The 23,510-nt window shown below is 36.8% G+C and overlaps 5 protein-coding genes across 11 annotated transcripts; 4 read left to right on the top strand and 1 right to left on the bottom strand.

Annotated features, from left to right (window-relative positions):
* The first annotated feature begins 2,010 nt into the window (after positions 1-2,010).
* On the top strand, positions 2,011-4,556 carry LOC111489459 (elongation factor 1-alpha-like). The gene is made up of 3 exons (XM_023137682.1): positions 2,011-2,105; positions 2,845-3,333; positions 3,416-4,556. The coding sequence occupies exons 2-3, from the start codon at positions 2,872-2,874 to the stop codon at positions 4,301-4,303; spliced, it is 1,350 nt and encodes a 449-aa protein (XP_022993450.1). The 5' UTR covers positions 2,011-2,105; positions 2,845-2,871; the 3' UTR covers positions 4,304-4,556.
* Positions 4,557-6,033: 1,477 nt separating this feature from the next.
* Positions 6,034-8,588, top strand: LOC111489460 (elongation factor 1-alpha). 4 transcript variants are annotated; one of them, XM_023137685.1, is made up of 3 exons: positions 6,034-6,080; positions 6,610-7,093; positions 7,318-8,588. In XM_023137685.1, exons 2-3 carry the CDS (start codon positions 6,632-6,634, stop codon positions 8,203-8,205), a joined length of 1,350 nt encoding a protein of 449 aa, XP_022993453.1. In that variant the 5' UTR covers positions 6,034-6,080; positions 6,610-6,631; the 3' UTR covers positions 8,206-8,588. The 4 variants fall into 4 exon arrangements, with proteins under 4 accessions (XP_022993453.1, XP_022993452.1, XP_022993454.1 ...); XM_023137684.1 differs by having other exon boundaries at positions 6,040-6,080; positions 6,607-7,093; XM_023137686.1 differs by having other exon boundaries at positions 6,045-6,111.
* An 825-nt stretch (positions 8,589-9,413) lies between these two features.
* Positions 9,414-13,482, bottom strand: LOC111489458 (protein MAIN-LIKE 2-like). Of its 2 annotated transcripts, XM_023137681.1 has the most exons (6): positions 13,343-13,482; positions 11,759-11,810; positions 11,575-11,653; positions 10,832-11,464; positions 10,515-10,679; positions 9,414-10,426 (listed from the first exon to the last, which is right to left on the bottom strand). In XM_023137681.1, exons 4-6 carry the CDS (start codon positions 11,351-11,353, stop codon positions 9,860-9,862), a joined length of 1,254 nt encoding a protein of 417 aa, XP_022993449.1. In that variant the 5' UTR covers positions 11,354-11,464; positions 11,575-11,653; positions 11,759-11,810; positions 13,343-13,482; the 3' UTR covers positions 9,414-9,859. The 2 variants fall into 2 exon arrangements, with proteins under 2 accessions (XP_022993449.1, XP_022993448.1); XM_023137680.1 differs by having other exon boundaries at positions 11,575-11,810.
* Positions 13,483-13,847: 365 nt separating this feature from the next.
* On the top strand, positions 13,848-19,115 carry LOC111489461 (transcription factor GTE6-like). Of its 3 annotated transcripts, none has more exons than XM_023137690.1 (10): positions 13,848-13,977; positions 14,106-14,201; positions 15,106-15,225; positions 15,953-16,168; positions 16,285-16,362; positions 17,006-17,230; positions 17,373-17,471; positions 18,270-18,328; positions 18,447-18,597; positions 18,676-18,870. In XM_023137690.1, exons 3-10 carry the CDS (start codon positions 15,121-15,123, stop codon positions 18,868-18,870), a joined length of 1,128 nt encoding a protein of 375 aa, XP_022993458.1. In that variant the 5' UTR covers positions 13,848-13,977; positions 14,106-14,201; positions 15,106-15,120. The 3 variants fall into 3 exon arrangements, with proteins under 3 accessions (XP_022993458.1, XP_022993457.1, XP_022993456.1); XM_023137689.1 differs by having other exon boundaries at positions 13,848-13,981; XM_023137688.1 differs by having other exon boundaries at positions 13,850-14,201; positions 18,676-19,115.
* Positions 19,116-20,134: 1,019 nt separating this feature from the next.
* Positions 20,135-22,757, top strand: LOC111489465. The gene is made up of 4 exons (XM_023137694.1): positions 20,135-20,250; positions 20,945-21,097; positions 21,525-21,815; positions 21,981-22,757. The coding sequence occupies exons 2-4, from the start codon at positions 20,966-20,968 to the stop codon at positions 22,605-22,607; spliced, it is 1,050 nt and encodes a 349-aa protein (XP_022993462.1). The 5' UTR covers positions 20,135-20,250; positions 20,945-20,965; the 3' UTR covers positions 22,608-22,757.
* Positions 22,758-23,510: the final 753 nt, after the last annotated feature.

Genomic DNA, 23,510 nt, shown 5'->3' with positions numbered 1-23,510 from the left:
TATATATATATATATATATATATATATATATATATATATATATATATATATATATATATATATATATATAGTTGAGAATTTCTTTTGCTTATGATCTCATTCCAAGTCGAGAAAGGTCGAAATTTCTTGGATTCTAAATTACGTTTAAGTTTGTATACTTTTCCATTAAAAAATCAATTTTTAACTAATTAAGTTTTGAATTTGATCTCAAATTTGAAAAGAAAAAAATGCTAAACTATTTTATTAATGGTTCAAATTGATATAATTAACCATTTAAAGTTAATTTTCTACATAAAAAAAACAATTTAAAGATAATGGAACAATATAATGATTAATCTTTAAAAAAAAAAACAATTCTTTAAAATTTATGAAAGTATTATGTTTGTATTATTATTTGTGGGGTTAAGAGTTTTATCTAATTTATTTTGCAGTACTTATTTGACTTTTTTTTTTTTCCTTTATAAATTCTAACTCTATATTTAATTAAAATTTTGCAATTTAGTGCACTACTTGAATTGATTAAGATATCATTAGCACGGTGAAAATTTGATATGAATTTTAATCAAAAGCTTGAGCATTTTTTTTAATTCAATGTACGTTTTATATTTTTGAAACACGATATTAACGGGTTCCAAAAATATTTTATAATTTTTTTAAAAAATTAAAAAATATTATTGAAAATTTTAAAAATTTAAGAGTATTTTTTATTTTTTATTTAAAAACCATACTTTTGATTTTTTTTTTTAATTTTTTATTTTATTTTTCAATGTCAATTAAAATTAAAAAAAATATATTTTTTTTATTTTCGATCGATTATTTTGAAAAATATGATCCATTTATATTAAATACGTTAATTTAATATCTAGAATTTAGATAAACTGATTTAAACAACTTAAACAATGGAGTAGAAGTGAAATTAAATATTCAATAATGTATTTATTAGTTTAAAAGACTATATTATATATGTAGACTCAAACCAATTTTCAAATTAGATTTGGACTAAAAAAAAGAATATTAGTCAAATTCATCCATAGGAAATGGTCTTTTGGGTTAAGGTTGAATTTTTATGGCAAATGAAAGAAATTCAAATCCATCTTTGAATCCTTAAATTTTAATTATCAGTCATGATTTAATTTAATAGAAATTATTCTGACACTCTCTTACGATTATGTTATCGGTTTATTTTAAAAAATCTTTATATTCAAAATTTTCATGATTATGCTACAGAAAAATGATAGAGCGTAACTATTGATTATTTACTTGAGCTTTAACGTTCAAACGAAAGGAATATGTATAAAAAAAAAAAAAAAATTATTGTGCTTATCAAATTTTAAGGTCGATTTGAAATGAATTTTTAAGTACTTAGTTTTTTCGTATCTCAACAGCTTTCTCACTTTATGTGAGATTCCACATTGGTTGGAGAGGGGAACACAATAATCCTTATAAGAGTGTTGAAATCTCTTCATGGTAGATGCGTTGTAAAACTATGAGGCTGATGACGATACGTAACGGGCAAAAGTGGACAATATCTACTCATGGTGGACTTATGCTGTTACAAATGGTATCAGAGACAGACACGAGGCAGTGTGCCAACGAAGATGTTGTGCCCCCTAAAGGTGTGGATTGTGAGATACTACCTTAGAGGGTGTGAAAACTTCTCCCTAGTAGACGCGTGATAAAATCACGAGGCTAAAAAACAATATATGACAGGCCAAACACAGATAATATACGTTAGCAGTAGACTTGGGTGGTTACACTTTACTTCTCTACATCACGATATTAACTTAATAAGTTTATGAGTAAAAATAACATTTTTTTTTTTAATTATTTATTTTGTAATTTGAATTTTTTTATAAAATTAAATATAATTGAGCACAAGTCAACGAAGCTGCTGGGACCATTTTCTTGCATAGCAAGTTTGTGGACGAGAGAAATGGGCCCACAATTGGAAACTTAAGATATTTAAAGGGGTAATTTCGTCAACTGAGAATTGAGAGACAGTCTATTTAAAGCTCCTCAAGGTTCGAACCCTACTTGCGCCAACAATCTAGCATTACTCATTCACTCTGTTCTCTCTCGCAGTCGCTGCGAGGTTTTAACTGCAGGTCCTTCTTCTTACTCCTGTTCGATTCTTCTTTTCTGTATATTCTTCCACTTCTTTAGATATATTCACCTTGTTCTTATCTGTATGTGTGGATTATGATCCATTTCAATTGAATTAATCTTTGCTTCGAGTTCTGAAATCGTATGTGGTTCGAGATTCGAGTTGACTCTTTTTATTTTAATTTTGTCGTTTTTAGTGCTTATTTTGTGTAATTTCTTCCTCAAGATTCATTGGAATGATTTGAATTCGTAGTAGATGTTATTAATTTACGATCGAAAATTAGATGTTCTTATACAATATTTGGATACTTTTCTCGTTCTGAAATCGCTTTGACCTGATGTTGTTTACGTTGCTTATGCACTTGCGTCGTTCCCTCTTATCCTGAGTACGTAACGTATTTGTTTTTGTAATTGATCTTATGGCGGGTGTCCTTGATTTAGAAACACTGGTGCCGATATGTCTTTGAAATCTCTTTTTGATGTTAACGTATGTTCTTAATAATTTAAACTTACGTCTTGCGTAGCTACTGAATGGGATAAGTAATTTCCTCTTCTCCTGCGCTCTTGTTTAAGGATTTAGTCGATGAAGTATGTTTATATTGTTAAAAATATAGGTTTTTGGATCATCCGAGCAATCTATTAAGATGTATGTATTATCTATAGGTTTCTTCATTATAGAGTGTTATTTGGTTGATTTATATTCGTATCATTATTTCATATCCTTTTTTTTTTTGGCAGCAGGTTCTTATTTTTTGCTGAGATTCAAGTATGGGTAAGGAGAAGGTTCACATCAATATTGTGGTCATTGGCCACGTCGATTCTGGCAAGTCGACCACCACTGGTCATTTGATCTACAAGCTTGGAGGCATTGACAAGCGTGTTATTGAGAGGTTTGAGAAGGAAGCTGCTGAGATGAACAAGAGATCCTTCAAGTATGCCTGGGTGTTGGACAAGCTCAAGGCTGAACGTGAGCGTGGTATCACAATTGACATTGCCCTGTGGAAGTTCGAGACCACCAAATACTACTGCACTGTTATTGATGCTCCAGGCCATCGTGACTTCATCAAGAACATGATTACTGGAACATCACAGGCCGACTGTGCTGTTCTTATCATCGACTCTACTACCGGAGGTTTTGAAGCTGGTATTTCGAAGGATGGGCAGACCCGTGAACACGCCCTTCTTGCCTTCACTCTTGGTGTAAGACAAATGATTTGCTGCTGCAACAAGGTAATGTTGTTCATTATAATTTAGTATTCTTTCCGTTCATTTGTTATGAGTAACTTTGCTGAATGAGTGTGTTTTGTGACAGATGGATGCCACCACTCCCAAGTACTCCAAATCTAGGTACGACGAAATCGTGAAGGAAGTTTCTTCCTACCTCAAGAAGGTTGGCTACAACCCAGACAAAATTCCATTCGTCCCAATCTCTGGATTTGAGGGTGACAACATGATTGAAAGATCCACCAATCTCGACTGGTACAAGGGCCCAACCCTTCTTGAGGCCCTCGACTTGATCCAAGAGCCCAAGAGACCATCCGACAAGCCCCTTCGCCTTCCACTTCAAGATGTCTACAAGATCGGAGGTATTGGAACTGTGCCAGTGGGTCGTGTTGAGACAGGTATTCTGAAACCTGGTATGGTCGTCACCTTTGCCCCCTCTGGACTGACTACTGAGGTAAAGTCTGTTGAGATGCACCATGAAGCTCTCCAAGAAGCCCTCCCTGGTGACAACGTGGGGTTCAACGTGAAGAACGTTGCCGTGAAGGATCTCAAGCGTGGATTTGTTGCCTCAAATTCCAAGGATGATCCCGCCAAGGAAGCTGCCAATTTCACTGCCCAAGTTATCATCATGAACCATCCAGGGCAGATTGGAAATGGTTATGCCCCAGTTCTTGATTGCCATACCTCTCATATTGCCGTTAAATTCTCTGAGATTTTGACCAAGATTGACAGGCGATCCGGTAAAGAACTCGAGAAAGAACCCAAGTTCTTGAAAAACGGCGATGCTGGATTTGTTAAGATGATCCCCACCAAGCCCATGGTGGTGGAAACATTCGCCACATATCCACCACTTGGACGATTTGCCGTGAGGGACATGCGTCAAACTGTGGCCGTCGGGGTTATCAAGAGCGTGGAAAAGAAGGATCCAAGCGGTGCCAAGGTCACCAAGTCAGCTGTTAAGAAATCTGGTAAGTGAATGGTGTGGTTAGCTGCTGTAGGCGCCACAGAAGGCAACCATTATCATCTTGTTAATAGTTGCAATCAATTATGTGTTCTGTTTGGTGTCGGTTTCTGTTGTTTTCTCTTTAAATCTTCTCTCCCGTCCTCATTGAGTGGCCTCTCACAGAATTGGGTGCTTGACCGTCGGTGGGGAAGTCCATCTAGTTTGTCTCTATTTTGAATTTGTTTAAATGATACACACATCATTCTAATTCTTATTCAACTTCATACGTGAATCTGTATCTTGAATTAATTTTAATTTTACTTGATTTTCATTATCCTCTCCTGGTTTTTAAATTCTTGTAATGTAGGTTAAATTAAAAAAGAAAAAGAAAAATACATGAATGAAAATGAAAATTATAACGTAAAATGAATGGAATAGTTTTCTTTTTTATAAAGATTATTAGTCATTTTTATATAAGTACAGTTTGACCCATTTTGTAATAGTATTTTTTATTTGATGATGATGAAAATTTGTAATAGTATTTTTTATTTGATGATGATGAAAATTGGAATATAAAATAATTGAAATAGTATTTTTTTGGAAAATTTTTAGGAAAAAAATACCTGAAAATTGGAATATAAAATGAAAAAAAAAAAATAGAAAATTGGAATATAACATACCTTCTAGTATAAAAAATATATATAAAAATAAATATAAAAATTGTAACAAATAAAATAAATAATAATAATAATATTTGATGAAAATTGGAATATAAAATAATTGGAAATTGGAATATAAAATAATAGAATAGGTTTTTTTGGTCATTGAATAACTAGAAAAAAATACATACATATATATGGGAATTTTTTAATCAGATATTTTTTTTGGAAAATTTTTGGAAAAAACACATAGATAGTTGGATGAAAATTGGAATATAAAATAAGTATTTTTTAGTCCTACCATGAAAATTGATTTATTGACACGACTAAGTTTAGGCCAGCCATGGTTCTGATACTATGAGACAAACACAAGCAATGATATTATAAGGGTGGCTTTGTTTTGGACTCCCAAAGTCCTCGTAGTAGTTAGGCCATGTTCTGATACCAGACAAACACAATTCACGTGATATTATCGGTATAAGATAGCTTTGTTTTGGACTCCTAAAGGCCCTCGTACAAAGTTGGACTCCCAAAAGCCCTCGTACAAAGTGGGGAGAGTATTTTTTGTTTATAAACCATCATCATTTTCTAAATTATCTGATACTTCTTTCATCTCATTCATTTTGAGTTGTGAAACAATGATTTTTCACATTAAAAATTAAATTAATCAAATTTAAATAATAAATAAACAAAGTAAAAAAAAATTCTATAATTAATAAATAGAAAAATCTTCAAACCTCTTGAATATTATAAATAATAGACAAGCCATATAACTTCAATTAATTAAAAAATAAATAATTTATAAAATAAATAAATAATTTATAAAATAAATAAATAATACAGTTATAAACAAGTATAAGTAAGGTGTAACTTTTCAGTTATAATTAATTTCGGAGATTAATTAACGAATTTATTGTAGAGGGTCTTGATTCGAAAATTTAAAATTACGAGGGTATTTTCGTCCACTAATTTTTTATATGAGAATTCTCAAATCTATTAGTTTATTTTTTATTTATTCGAAAATTTAAAATTATGAGGGTATTTTCGTCAACTAATTTTTTATACCTTCTATATATATAAGAGTTCTCAAACCTTATGAGTCTATTTTTTCATTCACTGGCCGCAAGGGTTTAAACAAAACCTATATTCAGGTTAAGATTTACATCTTATTGAGTTGATTGGGTATGTATCTGTAATCGATATCTGTTTTTTTTTGTCTTCTCAATTTCTTCATACCATTTAACCTTTTTGATCGATCTCTCTATATCTGTAATCAATATTTGCTTTGATTTCGTCTTTATTGATTTCTAACATAAATCGTTGTTGAATTATATATTTGATGCTTATTACATTAGTTTGATTTGAGTTTTAGGTTTTTGTTTTCCAATCTTTACAAATGTGTTATCGCTATTCTAGTAGCCTAGATCTGCATTTAATCTCTTCTGACTGACTGGATTGCCATCTTCGTGTTCTTAAATTATTCTCTGATCGTCTTCTTTTATGAATAACTTTTTGTAATTAAGAAATGTTTCGTGAATAACTTTAGATTTACTTTATCAAGACATGTGAAATTCAGACATTTTTTTCATAATTTTTTAGTAATGAATTTTTGCCTGCCTGCTCTTCCTTTATGTTATTTTCCTATGCTCATTTTGTATCCAACTTTTTATTGTTTAGCAGTTATTTTTCCTAAGATTCAGCCATGGGTAAGGAGAAGGTACACATTAACATTGTGGTCATTGGTCACGTCGACTCTGGAAAGTCGACCACCACTGGCCATTTGATCTACAAGCTTGGAGGCATTGACAAGCGTGTTATTGAGAGGTTTGAGAAGGAAGCTGCTGAGATGAACAAGAGATCCTTCAAGTATGCCTGGGTGTTGGACAAGCTTAAGGCTGAACGTGAGCGTGGTATCACAATCGACATTGCCCTGTGGAAATTCGAGACCACCAAATACTACTGCACTGTTATTGATGCTCCAGGCCATCGTGACTTCATCAAGAACATGATTACTGGTACTTCCCAAGCCGACTGTGCTGTTCTTATCATTGACTCTACTACCGGAGGCTTTGAAGCTGGTATTTCAAAGGATGGGCAGACCCGTGAACACGCTCTTCTTGCCTTTACCCTTGGTGTCAAGCAAATGATTTGCTGCTGCAACAAGGTAATGTTGTTCGTCTTATACTCTTCTAAGCTTATTGTTTTTGTGAGATTCCACATTAATTGAGGAGGAGAATGAAACAACTTTTATAATTTTATAAGGGTATGGAAATCTCTCTCTAGTACATAGGAAAAACCCAAAAGTGAGCTCAGCGTTGGTTGTAATTTTGTTTTCTTCCCGTCTGTTATGAGTAACTTTTCTGACTCACTTGGTTCTTTTTGTGATAGATGGATTCCACCACCCCCAAGTACTCTAAAGCTAGATACGACGAAATTGTGAAGGAAGTTTCTTCCTACCTCAAGAAGGTTGGCTACAACCCAGACAAAATCCCCTTCGTCCCAATCTCTGGATTTGAGGGTGACAACATGATTGAAAGATCCACCAACCTCGACTGGTACAAGGGCCCAACCCTTCTTGAGGCCCTCGACTTGATCCAAGAGCCTAAGAGACCATCTGACAAGCCCCTTCGCCTTCCACTTCAGGATGTTTACAAGATCGGAGGTATTGGAACTGTGCCAGTGGGTCGTGTTGAGACGGGTGTTCTTAAACCTGGTATGGTCGTGACCTTCGCCCCCTCTGGACTGACAACTGAAGTAAAGTCTGTTGAGATGCACCATGAAGCTCTCCAAGAAGCTCTCCCTGGTGACAATGTGGGGTTCAATGTTAAGAACGTTGCTGTGAAGGATCTCAAACGTGGCTACGTTGCTTCAAATTCCAAGGATGATCCTGCTAAGGAAGCTGCCAATTTCACCTCTCAAGTTATCATCATGAACCACCCAGGTCAAATTGGAAATGGTTATGCCCCAGTTCTTGATTGCCATACCTCTCATATTGCCGTTAAGTTCTCTGAGATTTTGACCAAGATTGACAGGCGGTCTGGTAAAGAGCTTGAGAAAGAGCCCAAGTTCTTGAAGAACGGCGATGCTGGATTTGTTAAGATGATACCCACCAAGCCCATGGTGGTGGAAACATTCGCCACATATCCACCACTTGGACGGTTTGCGGTGAGGGACATGCGGCAGACTGTGGCTGTTGGTGTCATCAAGGCCGTCGAGAAGAAGGATCCAAGCGGGGCCAAGGTGACCAAGTCTGCGGCCAAGAAATCAGGGAAGTGAATGGTGGGAGTAGGCTTTGGACTTGGCGGTAGTGAAGGCCATCGTCTTGATAATGACTGGATTCTTATTATTAAGAATAATAATAATAATATATCTTCTTCTACCTCTTGGGGTCTGTTTTGTCTGTGTCTCGTTGGACACGTCTTCAAGGTTCCTCCTTCGTCGCTGAGCAGCTTCTCGCAGAATTGGGTGCTTGACCGGCGGTGGCAAGGTGGTCTCCTTTTCTAGCTTTTTATCTTATTTTGTTCTGTCTTGCTAAACTGCTTTTATTTCAGTTTTGTTTTAATTTAATCCATAATATGGATCGTTTATGTTTTAGTATTTTAATTATTTAAATCTCTTGGTTCAGTTCATTAGATTTGAAATGCAAGGATATTGTTTTTTAAAAAAATCTATCTAGTTCCGAGATAAATCTTATTTTTTTTATTGCATGGTGACTTGGTATTTATATTGATTTGTAATCATTCTATGTGTATAGGAAATAATATTTTTCATTGATTGTTTTGAATTTAGATTTATTAAATTTTAATCTAAAGACTATGTTAAAACTAGTAATAATAAAATTTAAATTTTTAAAAATTATATTAAGGCATATATACTTGTAAAATTATTCGAGATCTCTAGAAATGGTGAAATAGGTAGAATAGATGGAGAAAGAGAAAGCTTCTGTCTAGAGTTTTTTACAAAAATAATGAAATAGGTAGTATAGATGGAGGAGAAAGCTTTCCCGTCCATGGCTATAGAAATAATGAAATAGGTAGCATAGATGGAGAAGGATAAAGCTTCCCCGTCCATGGCTACAGAAATAATGAAATAAGTAGCATAGATGGAGAAGGAGAAAGCTTCTTCATCCATGGCTACATAACTAATGAAATAGGCAGTATAGATGGAGAAGGAGAAAGCTTCCCCGTCCATGACTACAAAACTACTGAAATAGGCGGAGAAAGCTTCCCCGTCCATGACTACAGAACTACTGAAATAGGCAAGTATAGATAGAGAAGGAGAAAGCTTCCCCGTCCATGACTACAGAACTACTGAAATAGGCAGTATAGATAGAGAAGGAGAAAGCTTCCCCATCCATGACTACAGAACTACTGAAATAGGCAGAGTATAGACAGAGAAGGAGAAAGCTTCCCCGTCCATGATTACAAAACTACTGAAATAGGCCATATAGATGGAGAAGGATAAAGCTTCCCCATGCATGATTACACAAATAATGAAATAGGTAGCATAGATGAAAGAGGAGAAAACTTCTCGGTGCATGGCTACAGAAATAATGAAATAGGCAGGCTCGCCCGTGGCAATCTCTAATGATAATGACGGGCAACCAACAAAAATAGAAAAATATAACAAGGGTTTTTATTGAAACGGAAAGTGAGCCAATGAGTAGCTTTGAATGATACAGTGTTGCTTGGAATATTCACTCTGCCATATAACGAAGGAAAAATTACACACATTGCTGCTGAGAACTCCTGAAACTTTGCATCAAACAAACATGTATGAAGTCCACTGAATCCCAGCTCCCAAGATCTTGCAGCCACCATATTCCGATTTTATCAACATCAAAGAGAACCCAAGAAGTGTGAAATTTGAAATTCCTCAAACACTGCCATTTTGTGGATCTACAACATTTGAAAGAACAACAGAACTTTGGCTAACCTTCCCTCCTGCGTTTCCCGGTTCGTTTTGTACTATCCCCTTCGCTAGGCGAATCGGCATACTTCTCGATCCAACATTTATGCACCATAGTTTTCACATTACTAAACAACTTACGATCCTCACGATCCATCCCATTCGTGGAGATCGAGTTTACAATCTTCACTACCTCATGCATAGCCTTGATTGTTTGCCTAAATCTAGACTCCCACGACTCGGCCCGTCCCACAAACTTGCGGGTAATCTTTTCATACCATTGCAAATACTCACTTTCATCTACACTAGCAACACCATTTTCGATAAGTTCATAACGGTCCGACCATTCTTTAAGCTCTGATGGCAGTTCCTCCTTGCTATCCATTAAACAAATTTTTCGCTTCCAATCCTCAACGTCCTTCGGAATAGGCTGAGGCAGGCCAAACTGTCTCAGACATCGGTCGGGAAGATGTTTCTCCGCCTTATCAAAACAAATCAACATTGTTCGTGATGCAGACAAGACCAAACTATTCTTGATATCGTCGGGTACAACAGAAAAGTCCATATCCTTGTAGGGAAGCCATTGTACCTGAATAGTACACGAAAAAGTCGTGAAAGTCATACAGCTTGCTATTTTCCAGAAGGGGGAATACTAGAATCATTACAGAGAAACTTACATCAGAGGGTTGAAGAGAATCCAAGGCCTTGCGGTATGTGGGCAAATTTATTCCCATTCTTGAGCCACTTCTATTTTCCGTCCATTTAAGAAGAAACGGGAAACAATTCTCTGGCTCCTTTTTCAATTTGGGTCGCCCAATATTCAAGTGATAATAACTCCAACACTGTTATGCAGGTGAGGAAAAAGTCCAGAGAGGGAGTCAGCATTTTAATGAGAACACAACATTTGCAGAGATGCAATACAATCGTAGTTGCATCGACTCTAAGCAACCGACATTCTCCGACACTAAAAGAAAAGAGCAACGAGCTTACATGCCTGCAGAAGCGTTAGAGAACCACTAATAGTGCGCTGTGATTTAAGAGAAGCATTGCCTAATGCTCTATACAAGAAAGCCAAAGCAGCAGCACCCCAAGCATACTTTCCAGCTTCATCAAAATCCTTGAATAATGAAAGGTACATGACACTAACTTTGTTCCCACTTGTTGAGGCAAATATCGTACTCCCTAACAAGTATAAGAGGTATGCACGAGTAGAATACTCTATTTGTTCGATACCCGCATCTTCGGGACATTCAGAGAAAACCTCCTTCAACCAAGTAAGCTTCACAGCACCTTTGAAATCTATGGGCGCTTTCCCAAGTAAATTTTCACAAAGTGACTTGGGATCGACATCCACATCTGTAACAGGTTTTCCGTCGATTGATAGCCCAAGTAGAAGCGCAACATCTTCAAGTGTTATGGTCATTTCTCCGACCGAAAAATGGAACGTATTTGTTTCCTTTCTCCATCTCTCCACCAATGCTGAGATGAGCGCACAGTCGAGGGTTACTGCTGGCATCAATCTCAAGTACCCAAATCCAGCCTTTTCAACTAGCTCGATTTGTTTTCCTGTAAGCTTCCATCTCTCGAGAATGGAAGTATGCTCTAAACATCTAAGCACACCCCTTTCCTGCCATTTTTTTAAATATACAACAGTAAGAATATATCTCAACCTCTGTAAATTTACTAAATGGAAACAATAGCACTGATCAAAGCTCCAACAAGACTACAATTCATTACCTTTCCATCCCAAATGTCTGACGATATGTGATTATCTTGCTCTTTGAGTATTAAGGGATCATCTGGTCCAGGAGTTGCACTGGAGTCCATTTTCTTACTTAAAGATTGTTAAAAAAAAAAAAAAAAAACAAACTCGACCAAACAGGGTATACGCCAAACTTAAGCGTCAGCTATAAAAGAACACCTCACATAGTCATTGGCCAATGCAAAACAAGATCATTCCACAGATTGATTGCCTGAATATGAAAGAAAATAACTTCACTGAAGAAAGATCCTTAAGATTGAATTTCAAATTCTCCAACCAGCTGGAGCATTAAGGTTTAAGTTAAACACAACAACAAGATGACCCGAAAGAAAAAACATGGTGGGACAAGTAAATGGTAAGCGGGTGGAAGCATTGGTTCAAAATTTAAATGCTTCAAAATAAAACAGTGAATGTGCTACGAGCATAAAACCTCGATCTCAATCAAATTTTCCAATGCCTAATGGGATGGGGAGGAGGAAGACTTGTCCCACATTATGAAATCTGAGGTTCAAGATGTTTTCTTTCTCCCAGAAATTAAATACACGAGACGAGAATATGGAGTAAACTCATTTAGAACACAATTTTGGCTGGTCAAAAAGCAAATAACAGCTGAAATTTGAACCTTGACAAACCAAATAAGCGGGAAATTCATTTTCTTGACAACAGAAATCAGAAAATTAAGTTTCCTTGTGATCTCCATTAAGCGTTAGCTTAGGCCATACAAACAAGAAAAATAAAATCATTCTTGGTTTAATACAAAAATGGAGGTCTCAATACTCGAGCGCAAGTCTATATGAAATTTAAAATCTTGCTGGAGAAAGACACCCACTGGATAAAATCTTGCTGGAGAAAGAAACAAAGAACAACGCTGCTTCACCAATTGCTCTCAAATGACCATAGCTGAAACAAAGAACAACAATTTGGGCAATTGCAGAAGCAAATGGCCTTCTTCGTTTTCTCAATCCCATCACTATCCAGCTATCCATAAGTGATCGAATCTTCCTTCTTGCTGCAATTTTATGGTTTCTCCCACATTCCCCAATGTTCTTTTGGAATTTTTGAGCCTAATTGGTTTCTTTCTCCAACGAGATGTTTAATGATGGACTGAATTGCATTCAGAGTATATTGAGATCTTCATTCTTTTATTCAACTTAAAAAAATAATTCCTTTTTTAATTGTTTCATCAGCTCACCGTTTACTTTTCACCATGTTTGTACTTAATGATCATACTTGGGGAAGGAAACAGGTAGATCCAACGGGCAATTGTGAACTTAATCTTAGTGTTCTTTTTTTTTCAACTTAATGGGGATAGTACACAGGTTGAGTTGTAGGGATTTTTTGGACCCGGACATAACCCAATAGGGTTAGTATCCCAAACCAATCTTTCTATTTTCAGGTTGGGTTGGGCAGGTTGTCGGTTGTTCAGTAGTTGAAATAGTTTAATTTTCAACCATTTCTTTGACTGACCATCATATTATTCAATATTTAAAAACTAAATCAAATGAACACTAAAACTAAATCAAATGAACACAGATAGTGTTGTAGGTGAACAACTACGTGTCACGGAGCATTGCAAATGAGAAAAATTAAGTAGGGCCATTCAAAACACTGTTAGCAATTGGTCGATTGATTTAGGCAAGTAAAATTAAAAAGGAAATTAAGTTTCAAAACAGATTAGTAGGGAAATCTGTTAGCAATTGGTCGATTGATCTAGTGTGCTCGAACGTTGGAATAAATAAATACCTGGAGAATGGAATTACGAAGCACAGAGGTAACACAATTGCCGGAGGGGGCTGCAGTGGTAGTCGCTGGAGGGGAATCGGGGTTTTTTTTTCCGGTTGACTGATTAAATCACAGTAAAAGAACTCGAAATGTAACCGGCGGCGAGCGGAGGCGCGAATGAACGAAGAGCGGCGAACCACTGAGGGGAACTTCGACGGACGGTTGTGTACACTCGACACGATGAACAACGAAATGAAAGCAGAATGCTCGACCTCTACGAACAGCTGAACGCAGCTGAAATGTGTGGGAGGGAAAGGACAAAACCCTAAAAAGTATATATATTCAAACCCGGTTCGGTTCCGGTTGACCGAACCTTCATTCCCTTGAACCCGCAAACCAAGCTGAACCGGTCAGTATTGACATTTTTCCAATATTTGAAATTATTTTTTAAATATTTGAAACTAAAATGTTATTTTTCCAAAAATTAATTTTGAAAAAATATGGGGAGTAATTTTTGTAATTTAGCGAAAGTTTACTCATCCGATAAAAAAAAAGTAAAATGACCAAATTGCCCCTTCCGACCCAGCGTCCGGTTATTGAGAGTTAACAGACGGTTCAAACACCGAGCACGGCGGCGTCATCATCTTCCTCCTTCCGTGGGTCTCTCTCAAACCTTTACCCCTTCCTCTGTATTGGAGCTTAAAAAACGTCGTTATTCCATGTTTTATTGAATGCTCATGACATGACTTCCAAATCTCTTTGTTCTTACCAACGGAGCTCTCAGGATTATTGGATACCGGGAAAGCTGGGATCAATACATGTGGAACGTGATGCGTTTTAGACTATCTTGGTTTGCTGATGAAAAGACGTCCATCGGAAGGTTTTGTTCTTGTTCTGGTTAATTAGCTTCATATTTTTAGCCATTGATAGCAGGGGGATTACCTAGAAGTAGAGTAGCCATTGAAGAACGCTTAGTGCTACGGGATTGCAATTTGGAAATCCAGTTTGTTCTTTGATTTATAATCAGCTGCATCATCCCGTTTCATAGATTGAATGCTTTTCCTGCTTGATTTCATATTTATAGTTTGTGATGCTTCGTATTCATCTGCCTCATTCATTCATTGTCTGTATGAGATTTAAAAAAGTGGATCTAGGGCTCTTTGTGCAGCGAGGGCTCCATGTGATATCTGTATAAAAACCTATATTGATAAATAATCTTGTTTAAAAGTCTTAATTTGTTGATCTTATTACTAGTAACATCACAATTTTCATTCTTCTAGTAGACGCATTTTAAAATCGTGAGCCTGACTGTGATACCTAACGGGTCATTGTGGATAATATCTGCTAGTGGTGGTGAGCTTGGACTGTTATAAATGGTATCAAAGCCATATACCGAACGGTGTGCTAGTGGAGACGCTGGGCCTCCCTCAAGGAGGGTGGATTGTGAGATCCCACATCGGTTGGAGAGGGGAACGAAACATTCCTTATAAAGTTGTAGAAACCTCTCCTCAGTGATACATTTTGAAATTGTGAAGCTGACGGGGATACGTAACGGGCCAAAGTAGACAATATTTGCTAGTGGTGGGTTTGGGCGGTTACACTTAATGTTTCACAAAAGAAGTTTGCCTCACTTTATTTTATTCTTTGGGTTTGAATCTTAAAGAAATACTATGTTTCAAGGCATTTCACACCTTAAAGAACATCGTTCATCTTCTTTTTGATTCTTTGGCACTTTCCAAAGTAGCATTTGTGCTGCATAGTTTTCACCAAATGTTGCTGTACAGAATCAGGTAGATCCCATGGATGCAGCAGATGCCAAAAACTTTGTTGTGGGAGACACTGTTCGTGAAGAAGTGGATGGCGTTAGGCATCAAGTCGATGAGATATTTCTGAAGGTCGACAGGGTAAAACACCGATATATGGTAACCTCATTGTTTTGCAGTTATTTTTCTTTTTTATAGGTCTGTTTCACATTTGTTATTCGAGGCATATCGTTGTCTCGACAGACCTAGTACTCTCGGGCTCGGTGAAGGGTGACTGTGAATATACATAAATAGATGAAATCTGGGGAAAATAGTTTCGCTAGGTTTTACTTGATTGGAGCTCCTCTCTCTATAGTGCTCCCTTTCGTGGGCTTGGGTTTTGGTTTGCTAATGAAAGTTGGTGTGTGAGATCCCACATCGGTTGGAGAGGGAAACAAAGTATTCTTTATAAGGGTGTGGAAACCTCTCCCTAGCAGACACGTTTTAAAAACCTTGAGCGGAAGCTCGAAAGGAAGAACTCAAAGAGGACACTATTTACTAGCAGTAGGCTTGGACTGTTACCGTACGAGATCCTACATAATTAGGGACACATGACATGTTAAGGGATAGGAACAGTTAAGTCAAGGAAAAACTACTATTCATCATGTCATTAAAATTTACCCCACATATGAGCAGATATCATCGTCTCATATACTCGATCTCTCAAGTCATTTCATTGTTCAAAGTCAGAGGAGTCATTTTGCATTTCAAACTAGGAATGTCAAATATAATCACTTCACTTCCCCAAACTATAAGGATTAAATAGTATTCTTTCTCAGCAAATTGTTTGTTCAAATCTGAGCTTTCTTTTTTTCTTCTGTCCTTGCAGCTCGAGCAAAGCGCGAGTGAGATAGAACAGTTCTATTTGGCATTGAAAAAAAAGCAGCCAAATGGTAGTAAAGGTAGCTCTATTGTAAAGGATAAATATAAGGAAAGACATGTTCCAAGTATTAAGAAGCAGCAGCAAGATGCAGCTCGCAGAGAAGCTGTAGCTGCAAAGAGAATGCAAGAACTCATGCGGCAGTTTGGGACAATATTGCGTCAGGTTACCAACTCACTGGTGTTTTCTTCAATTCGGTTGCTAATTTTTCGTGTGCTTTCCTATTTGCATGCCATCTCATGGTCAGGTGCCTTTCTTTATATTTCTGCATTGACTTTCAGATATCACAGCATAAGTGGGCCTGGCCGTTTATGAAGCCAGTGGACGTCGAAGCTCTCGGATTACATGACTATTATGAGGTGTGGGCCATATCCATATCCAAATATGAATATTGAATGTTGTATATATTAATTTTGAGCTGTCTTATGCCTTGAAATCCTGGGGAACTAGAATATACAATTTTTGCATATGATCAAGCCGGAGTTGAACCCGCCTTTGGAGATGGGGGTTGAACTTGCTTAGCCAGTCGGAAAGCTAGTTGAAGCTTTGGACGGAGTGGGACCTGCTTCTTAGGGCAGGAGTGAAGACCGACTCTCTACTTCTTCTTGGACACCCCCAACACACACAACATTCTTGATATTATTGACACTATTGTAGATCTTTCTTCCAAGTCAGTCGGGCCTACTCGCTGAGTTTAAGCACTATTATAGACATTTCTTAAAATGAAGGTCTTGAGAGTAATCGTCTAGAGGAGGCTCATCTTTCATGCTTGAATCACTTTTTCTGTTTGTGTTTCTCCAACGGTTTGTCTAGATTGCTAGTTTCACGCATATGTCTCACCAGTGCGAGTGTGAATATTCAATATGCATACACTTACCTAAAAAAGTGCTTAAAAGACACGAGCGTGATTAATAAGGTAGCGGCGTGGTAATATTTTAGCATCTCTTGTTAAGCACTCAGGTTTTGTAATCCTTCATGTAACACATGTACTGTATTTTTTAGGTGATTGACAAGCCAATGGACTTGAGTACAATTAAAAATCAGATGGAGGCTAAGGATAGCACTGGATATAAGAATGTGAGAGAGATATGTTCTGATGTGAGATTAGTCTTCAAGAATGCAATGAAATATAATGATGAGATAAGTGATGTTCACGTGATGGCCAAGACTTTGCTCGCTAAGTTTGAGGAGAAATGGCTTCAACTTCTGCCTAAAGTCACTGAAGAGGTAAATTGTTAGTTTTGAGAACAGTTCTTGAATGAATCAATACTCTTCAATTAATTCATGCTGCCTGGGAGTTCTAATATCATTTGGTTGAAAGAAATGTTTAAAATTTGGTTGAAGTTCTTAAAAAGACCTCAGCTTCCAGGAAAAGAAACGAGAAGAGGAGGAAGCAGAAGCGCTGTTGAACGTGCAGCTTGCTCACGAGGCTGCTCGAGCAAAAATGGCTAGGGACATAAGTAACGAGGTTTGCTGTTCATCTTTTTCCAAGGATCTAGCTATCTTGAGAATGCTTGTCTGGAGATGGCCGTACTTCCTTTTGATTTTCTACTTAATCTAAGGTTTAATCTAAGGTCTATACTGTATACGTATCAAGAACATTGAGTGTGGAAATACTTTATTTAAACTTCTTCATAAATCATAGACTTTACTTTAAAACACTATCATGGACTAACGTGTTTGAAAAGACCTTTAAAACGACACAATGAAGGCTAAATAAAAATAAACAAACATTTAAATTAAAAACATCCTATTCTAACCTAAGTCTAAGAAAATAATTGCAACTACCCTATGCTCGTGTCATGGTCTCGAATTTCGATGTCGTCGTCAGCCGTTCAAGGATGTCTTGCTTTTACCTAAAATAAAAGTAGCACGTGGCTTGAGTATTTTAAGAAATACTCAGTAAGTGACCTCACTATTGGGGTTAGATGTAAACCTGCATAATCATGATTAGGACCTATCATATCAGTATATATTCCTTAGGCGGCTATCCTAAACGGGCTAATTGGATGCGTATTTATTGTTCTACGCACGTGTGAGTATAGACTCACCAGTCGGTTTACACACCTCCTGAGCCATTTTCTTGTCGGCCAACTCTAGTTAGTTAGGAAAAGAAATGTCGCATTTACAAAGGGAACGTTGTTTCCCGCAACCATTTCTCGCCGGAATTCTTAGACGGCCTGCGACTGTAAATTTTTCTTTTTTTGTACACCTTAAATGGAAACACATTAGATGATTTACATATAGGTAGTGAATTTTTTTTCAGATTTATGAGGTTGATTCGAGACTCGAAGAGCTTCGAGAACTGGTCGTGCAGAACTGCAGGTTTATTCTTACTTTCGTTATTTCAGCGTTCGAAACTGGGGTTGATTTGCTTGTGACATTAGAAAACGACTTGCACTCCATATATGGAGTGTACTAATACCATCATTGTGTGGTTCAGAAAAATATCAACCGAAGAAAAGAGAGAGCTTGGAGCAGCTCTCACCAAATTTTCTCCAGAAGATCTCAGCAAAGCGTTGGAGATCGTAGCTGAAAATAACCCAAGTTTTCAGGCTACAGCTGAGGAGGTGGATCTCGACATCGATGCACAGGTACCTCCCTCCACCCCCCTGCGCGCTTCGTACTCGTCTACGACAATGTTTAATGGAGTTTATTGCTGTATCATGTAGAGTGAATCTACCTTGTGGAGGTTAAAGTTCTTTGTTAAAGATGCCCTTGAAGTTCACGCTAAGAGCTCGGCGAGCACCGGCGGTGGCAACAACCCCCCGAACCGTACAAACAGCAATAACATCAACGGTAACAACAAAAGAAAGAAAGAGATTTGTGATGCTATAGCCAAAACATCCAAGAAAAAAACTAAATAGCCACTCTTCTTGAGAATGATACCAAATTTTCACCTCTAAAGCTGAAGCATTGCTGCTTTTTTTGTTCTCATGTCTGTAGATACTTAGATCTTGGATCGTTTCTGAAGTGATCAGTGTTTATGTGAAGCTCCCTTGTCAATAAGATTAGTAACAAGCTAACCCATAAAATGTCATGTTCTTTCTCCTGTAATTATCCTTTTACAGCTTGTCTCGTATCGAAAGGGCAAACTCGCCGTTCGCTTGCAAAATCGAGCTTTTCCTACCTAGGAATCCTTGGTGTATTCATAGCATTGCAGTGTAGTGTTTGTAATGCCTTATTGTTTCTATGGGTTGTATGTATTTTGGTAGTAGAAATATTATAACGTGGTATCAAGAGTCATGCTTTTAACTTAACCATGTTAATAAAATTCTTAGTTGTTAAACAAAGAAGTTGTGAGCTTCAAAGGTGTAGTCATAGTAGACATCTATGGTAGAACTATGTTAGATATGAAATGTGCTTCTATGTTATTTGAATAGTGCTAGACGGAAAAATGAGTATTTAAAGGGGAACCCTCTGCAATCGAATGACGATAATGATTCTTCCTCTACTGAGGTATATAATGACGTCTTGCTTTGGTCTTTTTGGTTTGGATTTATGGCTCTCTTCTTATTGCATTGTGTGATTTCTGTTGTTTCTTCAATTTTTTTTTTTTTTTATCTTAGGGTTTTGTGTTTATTCGTGTATGCATTTACCGCTCTTTTAAATTTAAAATTTTATTTATCTTAGAGTTTCATTCAACATCAAATTTAAATTATAAAAAAAATAATTAAAAATTCCCATTTTTTAAAATTGAAGGATGTCATAAACTTATTATTATTTTTTAAAGTTCAGAAATAATAGGAAAGTAAAAAATAATTAATAAATGAAAAAGGAAGGGGCTAAGGCGAAAATAATTAATTAATTAAAAATGAAGGGGCTAAGGTGTGAAAATAATTAATAATTAATAATTAATAAATGAAAAAGGAAAAGGTGTAAATAATTAATAAATGAAAATCAGAGTAAAAGAACGTGAAGCGCGTGGCGCGTGGGCCCACAATCAGCCAACCCCCAAGTCCATTTTGGCAGGAAGAGAAAACCAAAGCGTTGACCAGGATTAGGTCGCCCGCCGTACGGCCCCTTCCAGAAATTTCACCGTTAAATTACAGTATTTCCCTTCAACTATCGACAACTCCAACAAAGGCGTGTGTGTTGCACGGTGTCGTTTCATCTGGAAAAGAAAAATAAAATAAAATCAAACAACAAAGCATCTCCTTTTTTTACTCTAGTCTTTGCCTTCACCTACCCTCCTCTCCATAATTCCTTCTCCGAGCATCTCCGCTTCTCTTCTCTCAGATCTCCAGGTATGATTCTGCATTCTTTTTATTTGATTTGATTTGATTTGTTTTCTTTCTTTTCAATTGCTTCTGCTGTTTCCGATCCGACTTTGCGCTGCGTTTATACTTTCGTTTTCTCGTTTTCTGTTGAAGTTTTAACGAGTTTTTGTGCGATCTGACTTGCTCGACGTACATGCGCTTTTACGAACTCAATACGTTCGGATTGTTCTGGATTGTGTGTTTTAGTTTTGTATTATGTGATCCGTTAGCTAAGGATTCAGTTCTGAGTTGATTATTTCGGAATTGTTTTACTAATAGCCTTAGTTGGATGATCATTTTCTCATCAGTTTGATCAAGTTGCGAAAGTTGACATAATTAGCAACCGGATTTTTTCTCTTCTTGTTTTGTAAATTTGACTTCGATTATGTTTGTCGTTTCTTTAATTACTTACAAATCCTTGTTTACAAGTACCTGCATGACTTCTCCTGATTGTTGGAGTGATTATAGTAATTTGGACTTCCAGATGATATAGGAAATTCTTTCGTTGATTTTTTCTGGGTGAAAATTGGCTTTAAGCAGTCGTGTGGGTTTTGGGGCTTTTATGGCTGAGTTGTAAAGAAAAACCTTCATGCTATGGATGTTGTTTCTTTGTGTACTCTTCTTTTATATATGTCAGATTCTACCACAAAAACCTTATGAGGACCATTCCATTTTTTTGTAGGTTAAGTTATTCAAGGTATAAATGGATAATTTCCCTGGAGGCTTTGCGGAGGACTCAACTTTTAATCAGGATATTCAAAGATGTCCATTCTTAAGGAATATTAATGAACCGACAGATTTCTCATTTTCCTCGTCCGTGGCATTCCCAGTGCCTGTAAGTATCTTCTTTCTCTGAATTTATATTTGAATATACTTGTTTCATGATTTCATCAAAGATATCAAACGAAAATATAAATCTACCCGTTTGTTTTATAAATTACAGCATTGATCAATGTATCAACTATGGAAAACACAGAAACTCGGATATGTATCAGTATTTCACTAACATTATATTTCAACGTAGTAGGAATGAAATACATGTCAAAGTTATCTGTACATCTTGATACCACATAGAAGAAAGTTCACTTTGTTGCTTTGTTACGTTCCTCTGTTAACTATCCTCTTATTGCATTGTTTACTATTACCAATAAGCTCTAGAGTTCAAGTGTTATAGTTAGTTCTTACCTTACAATCTTCAATATAGGCTGTTACGTTTTTCTAATTTATAATTAATTTAATAGCTGCTTCTACTCCCCTTATAGGTACGTGGAGCTAAAGGGCCAATTTTTGAAGATGCTCCCAACTTTGATATGGCATTTAGGCTTTTTCATGGTCAAGATGGAGTGGTTCCACTCTCTGGAAGATCTATGCATCCAGAGTGTGTAGAACTCAAACCAGCCCCATCACAGTTCAATCCTTTATCTGCAAAGGCAGCCACTATTAGCCTCTCATCCTTCGGACCTGGAGGGCCCTTCAGCTTTGATTCATTTTCAGAGAAGTGGAAAAATCAGAAGAAGAAATTTGAGTCATCCAAGAAAGAGTCTTCTTCGCAGGTGATCCATTGTTAATCATCTATGATGGGTTATTACCATTGAGTACTTTTTCTGCTAGGTGAAGAATGATGAAATTCATATATGCTAACAATCTTTATCTGAATTGGAGAAAATCTAGGATGAATGCAATCTGTCCTCATAAATTATCATTATGTTCATTTTCAGGGTAGAAATTCACAGCATGAAGCAGTGGGTAATGAGTGGCTACAAATGGGGAACTGCCCAATTGCAAAGTCATACCGTGCTGTTAGCAATGTCATACCGCTTGTTGCAAAAGCTCTTCAGCCCCCACCAGGCATGAAATTTAGATGCCCACCAGCAGTAGTTGCAGCAAGAGCAGCTTTAGCAAAGACTGCATTCACAAAGAATCTCCGCCCCCAACCGTTGCCAGCAAAAGTACTCGCAATCAGTCTACTCGGCATGGCTGCAAATGTACCATTAGGAATATGGAGAGAACACACAGAAAAATTCTCACCCTCTTGGTTTGCTGCCGTTCATGCAGCTGTTCCATTTATAGCTATGCTGAGGAAATCTATCTTAATGCCCAAGTCAGCCATGGCATTTACAATTGCAGCATCAGTTTTAGGACAGGTCATCGGCTCGAGGGCAGAGCGACTCCGAGTCAAGGCAGTGGCTTCAAAAAAACTAACCCTCCAAGATTCTCTAGCCGAATCCACCCTTTTGTCAGTGGTTACCATGAAGAATGGCCATTGTGGCGACATAGAGAGCTGGAGTCCAGCCACCAGTCTTCAAGTAGCAGGGCCACCTTCACCAACCAACGTGCCCTGCTGATCTCTTCTTCACCATTTATTGTGAGTTTTCTGCACTGTATCCTAATGAGTGTAATTCTTCAATTATATACCAGTTTGTTCATTTGTTTGGCTATCATTTTGACTATTCAAAATATCAAATGATGAAATAAAACGTCTCTCTCTCTCTCTCTTTCTCTGTGAATCAAGTCTTGGTGGGAATGTTGTGTTCAATTTTGCTCTGCTAAAAGCCATGGAGGAGGGTTTTTCTTGAACCCTTTCCAAGTGGAGATTGCTGCTATTTGTAATCGCCAATCGACATAGAACGATGCGGATTGAGACAGTAGCCAAAGTCAAGGCCTTTGTTATGCCTGTGAAGACGTTATCATCTCGATCGTAGCTGATAGCATGCGCCTTCTAGTGTGCTTTGGCATATGCGTGCTCCTGATGTCGCTTTATGGGCTCTCCATTCAACTCATCTTGAAACACGAATCAAGAAATGCGACATGTGTGCAAGTTAAGTAAAACATAAAGAAGCTGGTTGGTGGGATTTCTTTGTGAGTTGCAATCGGCATAATTCAGCTAGTATAAACACCGAATTTAAGATTTTTTTTTTTTTTTTTTTTTTGTTAAGTTTGGGAGAAAATTATCAAAATGCCCAAAGCACAGAATTTTTAAATTATATGAAAAAAATATTCGTCGTTCAAATATTTTTTTTTAATCATATATCCTCACATCAGTTTAATTCCAATATTTTAAAATAGGTGAATTTTATTAAAGTGGGCAAAATACTATTTATAAATTTAATCAAATTTGGATTGAAATTCTTAAATTATAAATTTTGAATTGAAATTAAATTCAAAACATGGGAGTTAAATTAAGAATTTAGGTACAAAAGAAAAGGAAATGATTTTTTTTTTTTNGGGGGGGGGGGGGGGGGTATATA

The sequence above is a fragment of the Cucurbita maxima genome, unplaced genomic scaffold (genome assembly GCF_002738345.1).
Source record: "Cucurbita maxima cultivar Rimu unplaced genomic scaffold, Cmax_1.0 Cma_Scf00014, whole genome shotgun sequence".
Classification (NCBI taxonomy): domain Eukaryota; kingdom Viridiplantae; phylum Streptophyta; class Magnoliopsida; order Cucurbitales; family Cucurbitaceae; genus Cucurbita; species Cucurbita maxima.
The sequence above is the reverse complement of the archived record's forward strand: the minus strand, read 5'-3'. Positions and strand labels throughout refer to the sequence as shown.

What these genes read in the sequence shown, in the direction of transcription:
- LOC111489459 (XM_023137682.1), top strand. Translation starts at nt 2,872, where the DNA reads ATGGGTAAGGAGAAGGTTCACATCAATATTGTGGTCATTGGCCACGTC. An exon ending in TGATTTGCTGCTGCAACAAG is followed by an intron (nt 3,334 to 3,415) that starts GTAATGTTGTTC and finishes GTTTTGTGACAG; the next exon opens with ATGGATGCCACCACTCCCAA.
- LOC111489460 (XM_023137685.1), top strand. Translation starts at nt 6,632, where the DNA reads ATGGGTAAGGAGAAGGTACACATTAACATTGTGGTCATTGGTCACGTC. An exon ending in TGATTTGCTGCTGCAACAAG is followed by an intron (nt 7,094 to 7,317) that starts GTAATGTTGTTC and finishes TTTTTGTGATAG; the next exon opens with ATGGATTCCACCACCCCCAA.
- LOC111489458 (XM_023137680.1), bottom strand. Translation starts at nt 11,664, where the DNA reads ATGGACTCCAGTGCAACTCCTGGACCAGATGATCCCTTAATACTCAAA. An exon ending in CAGACATTTGGGATGGAAAG is followed by an intron (nt 11,465 to 11,574) that starts GTAATGAATTGT and finishes AAAAAATGGCAG; the next exon opens with GAAAGGGGTGTGCTTAGATG. An exon ending in GTTCTCTAACGCTTCTGCAG is followed by an intron (nt 10,680 to 10,831) that starts GCATGTAAGCTC and finishes CCTGCATAACAG; the next exon opens with TGTTGGAGTTATTATCACTT.
- LOC111489461 (XM_023137688.1), top strand. Translation starts at nt 15,121, where the DNA reads ATGGATGCAGCAGATGCCAAAAACTTTGTTGTGGGAGACACTGTTCGT. An exon ending in GATTACATGACTATTATGAG is followed by an intron (nt 16,363 to 17,005) that starts GTGTGGGCCATA and finishes TGTATTTTTTAG; the next exon opens with GTGATTGACAAGCCAATGGA. An exon ending in CTGGTCGTGCAGAACTGCAG is followed by an intron (nt 18,329 to 18,446) that starts GTTTATTCTTAC and finishes TGTGTGGTTCAG; the next exon opens with AAAAATATCAACCGAAGAAA.
- LOC111489465 (XM_023137694.1), top strand. Translation starts at nt 20,966, where the DNA reads ATGGATAATTTCCCTGGAGGCTTTGCGGAGGACTCAACTTTTAATCAG. An exon ending in CCGTGGCATTCCCAGTGCCT is followed by an intron (nt 21,098 to 21,524) that starts GTAAGTATCTTC and finishes CTCCCCTTATAG; the next exon opens with GTACGTGGAGCTAAAGGGCC. An exon ending in AGAAAGAGTCTTCTTCGCAG is followed by an intron (nt 21,816 to 21,980) that starts GTGATCCATTGT and finishes GTTCATTTTCAG; the next exon opens with GGTAGAAATTCACAGCATGA.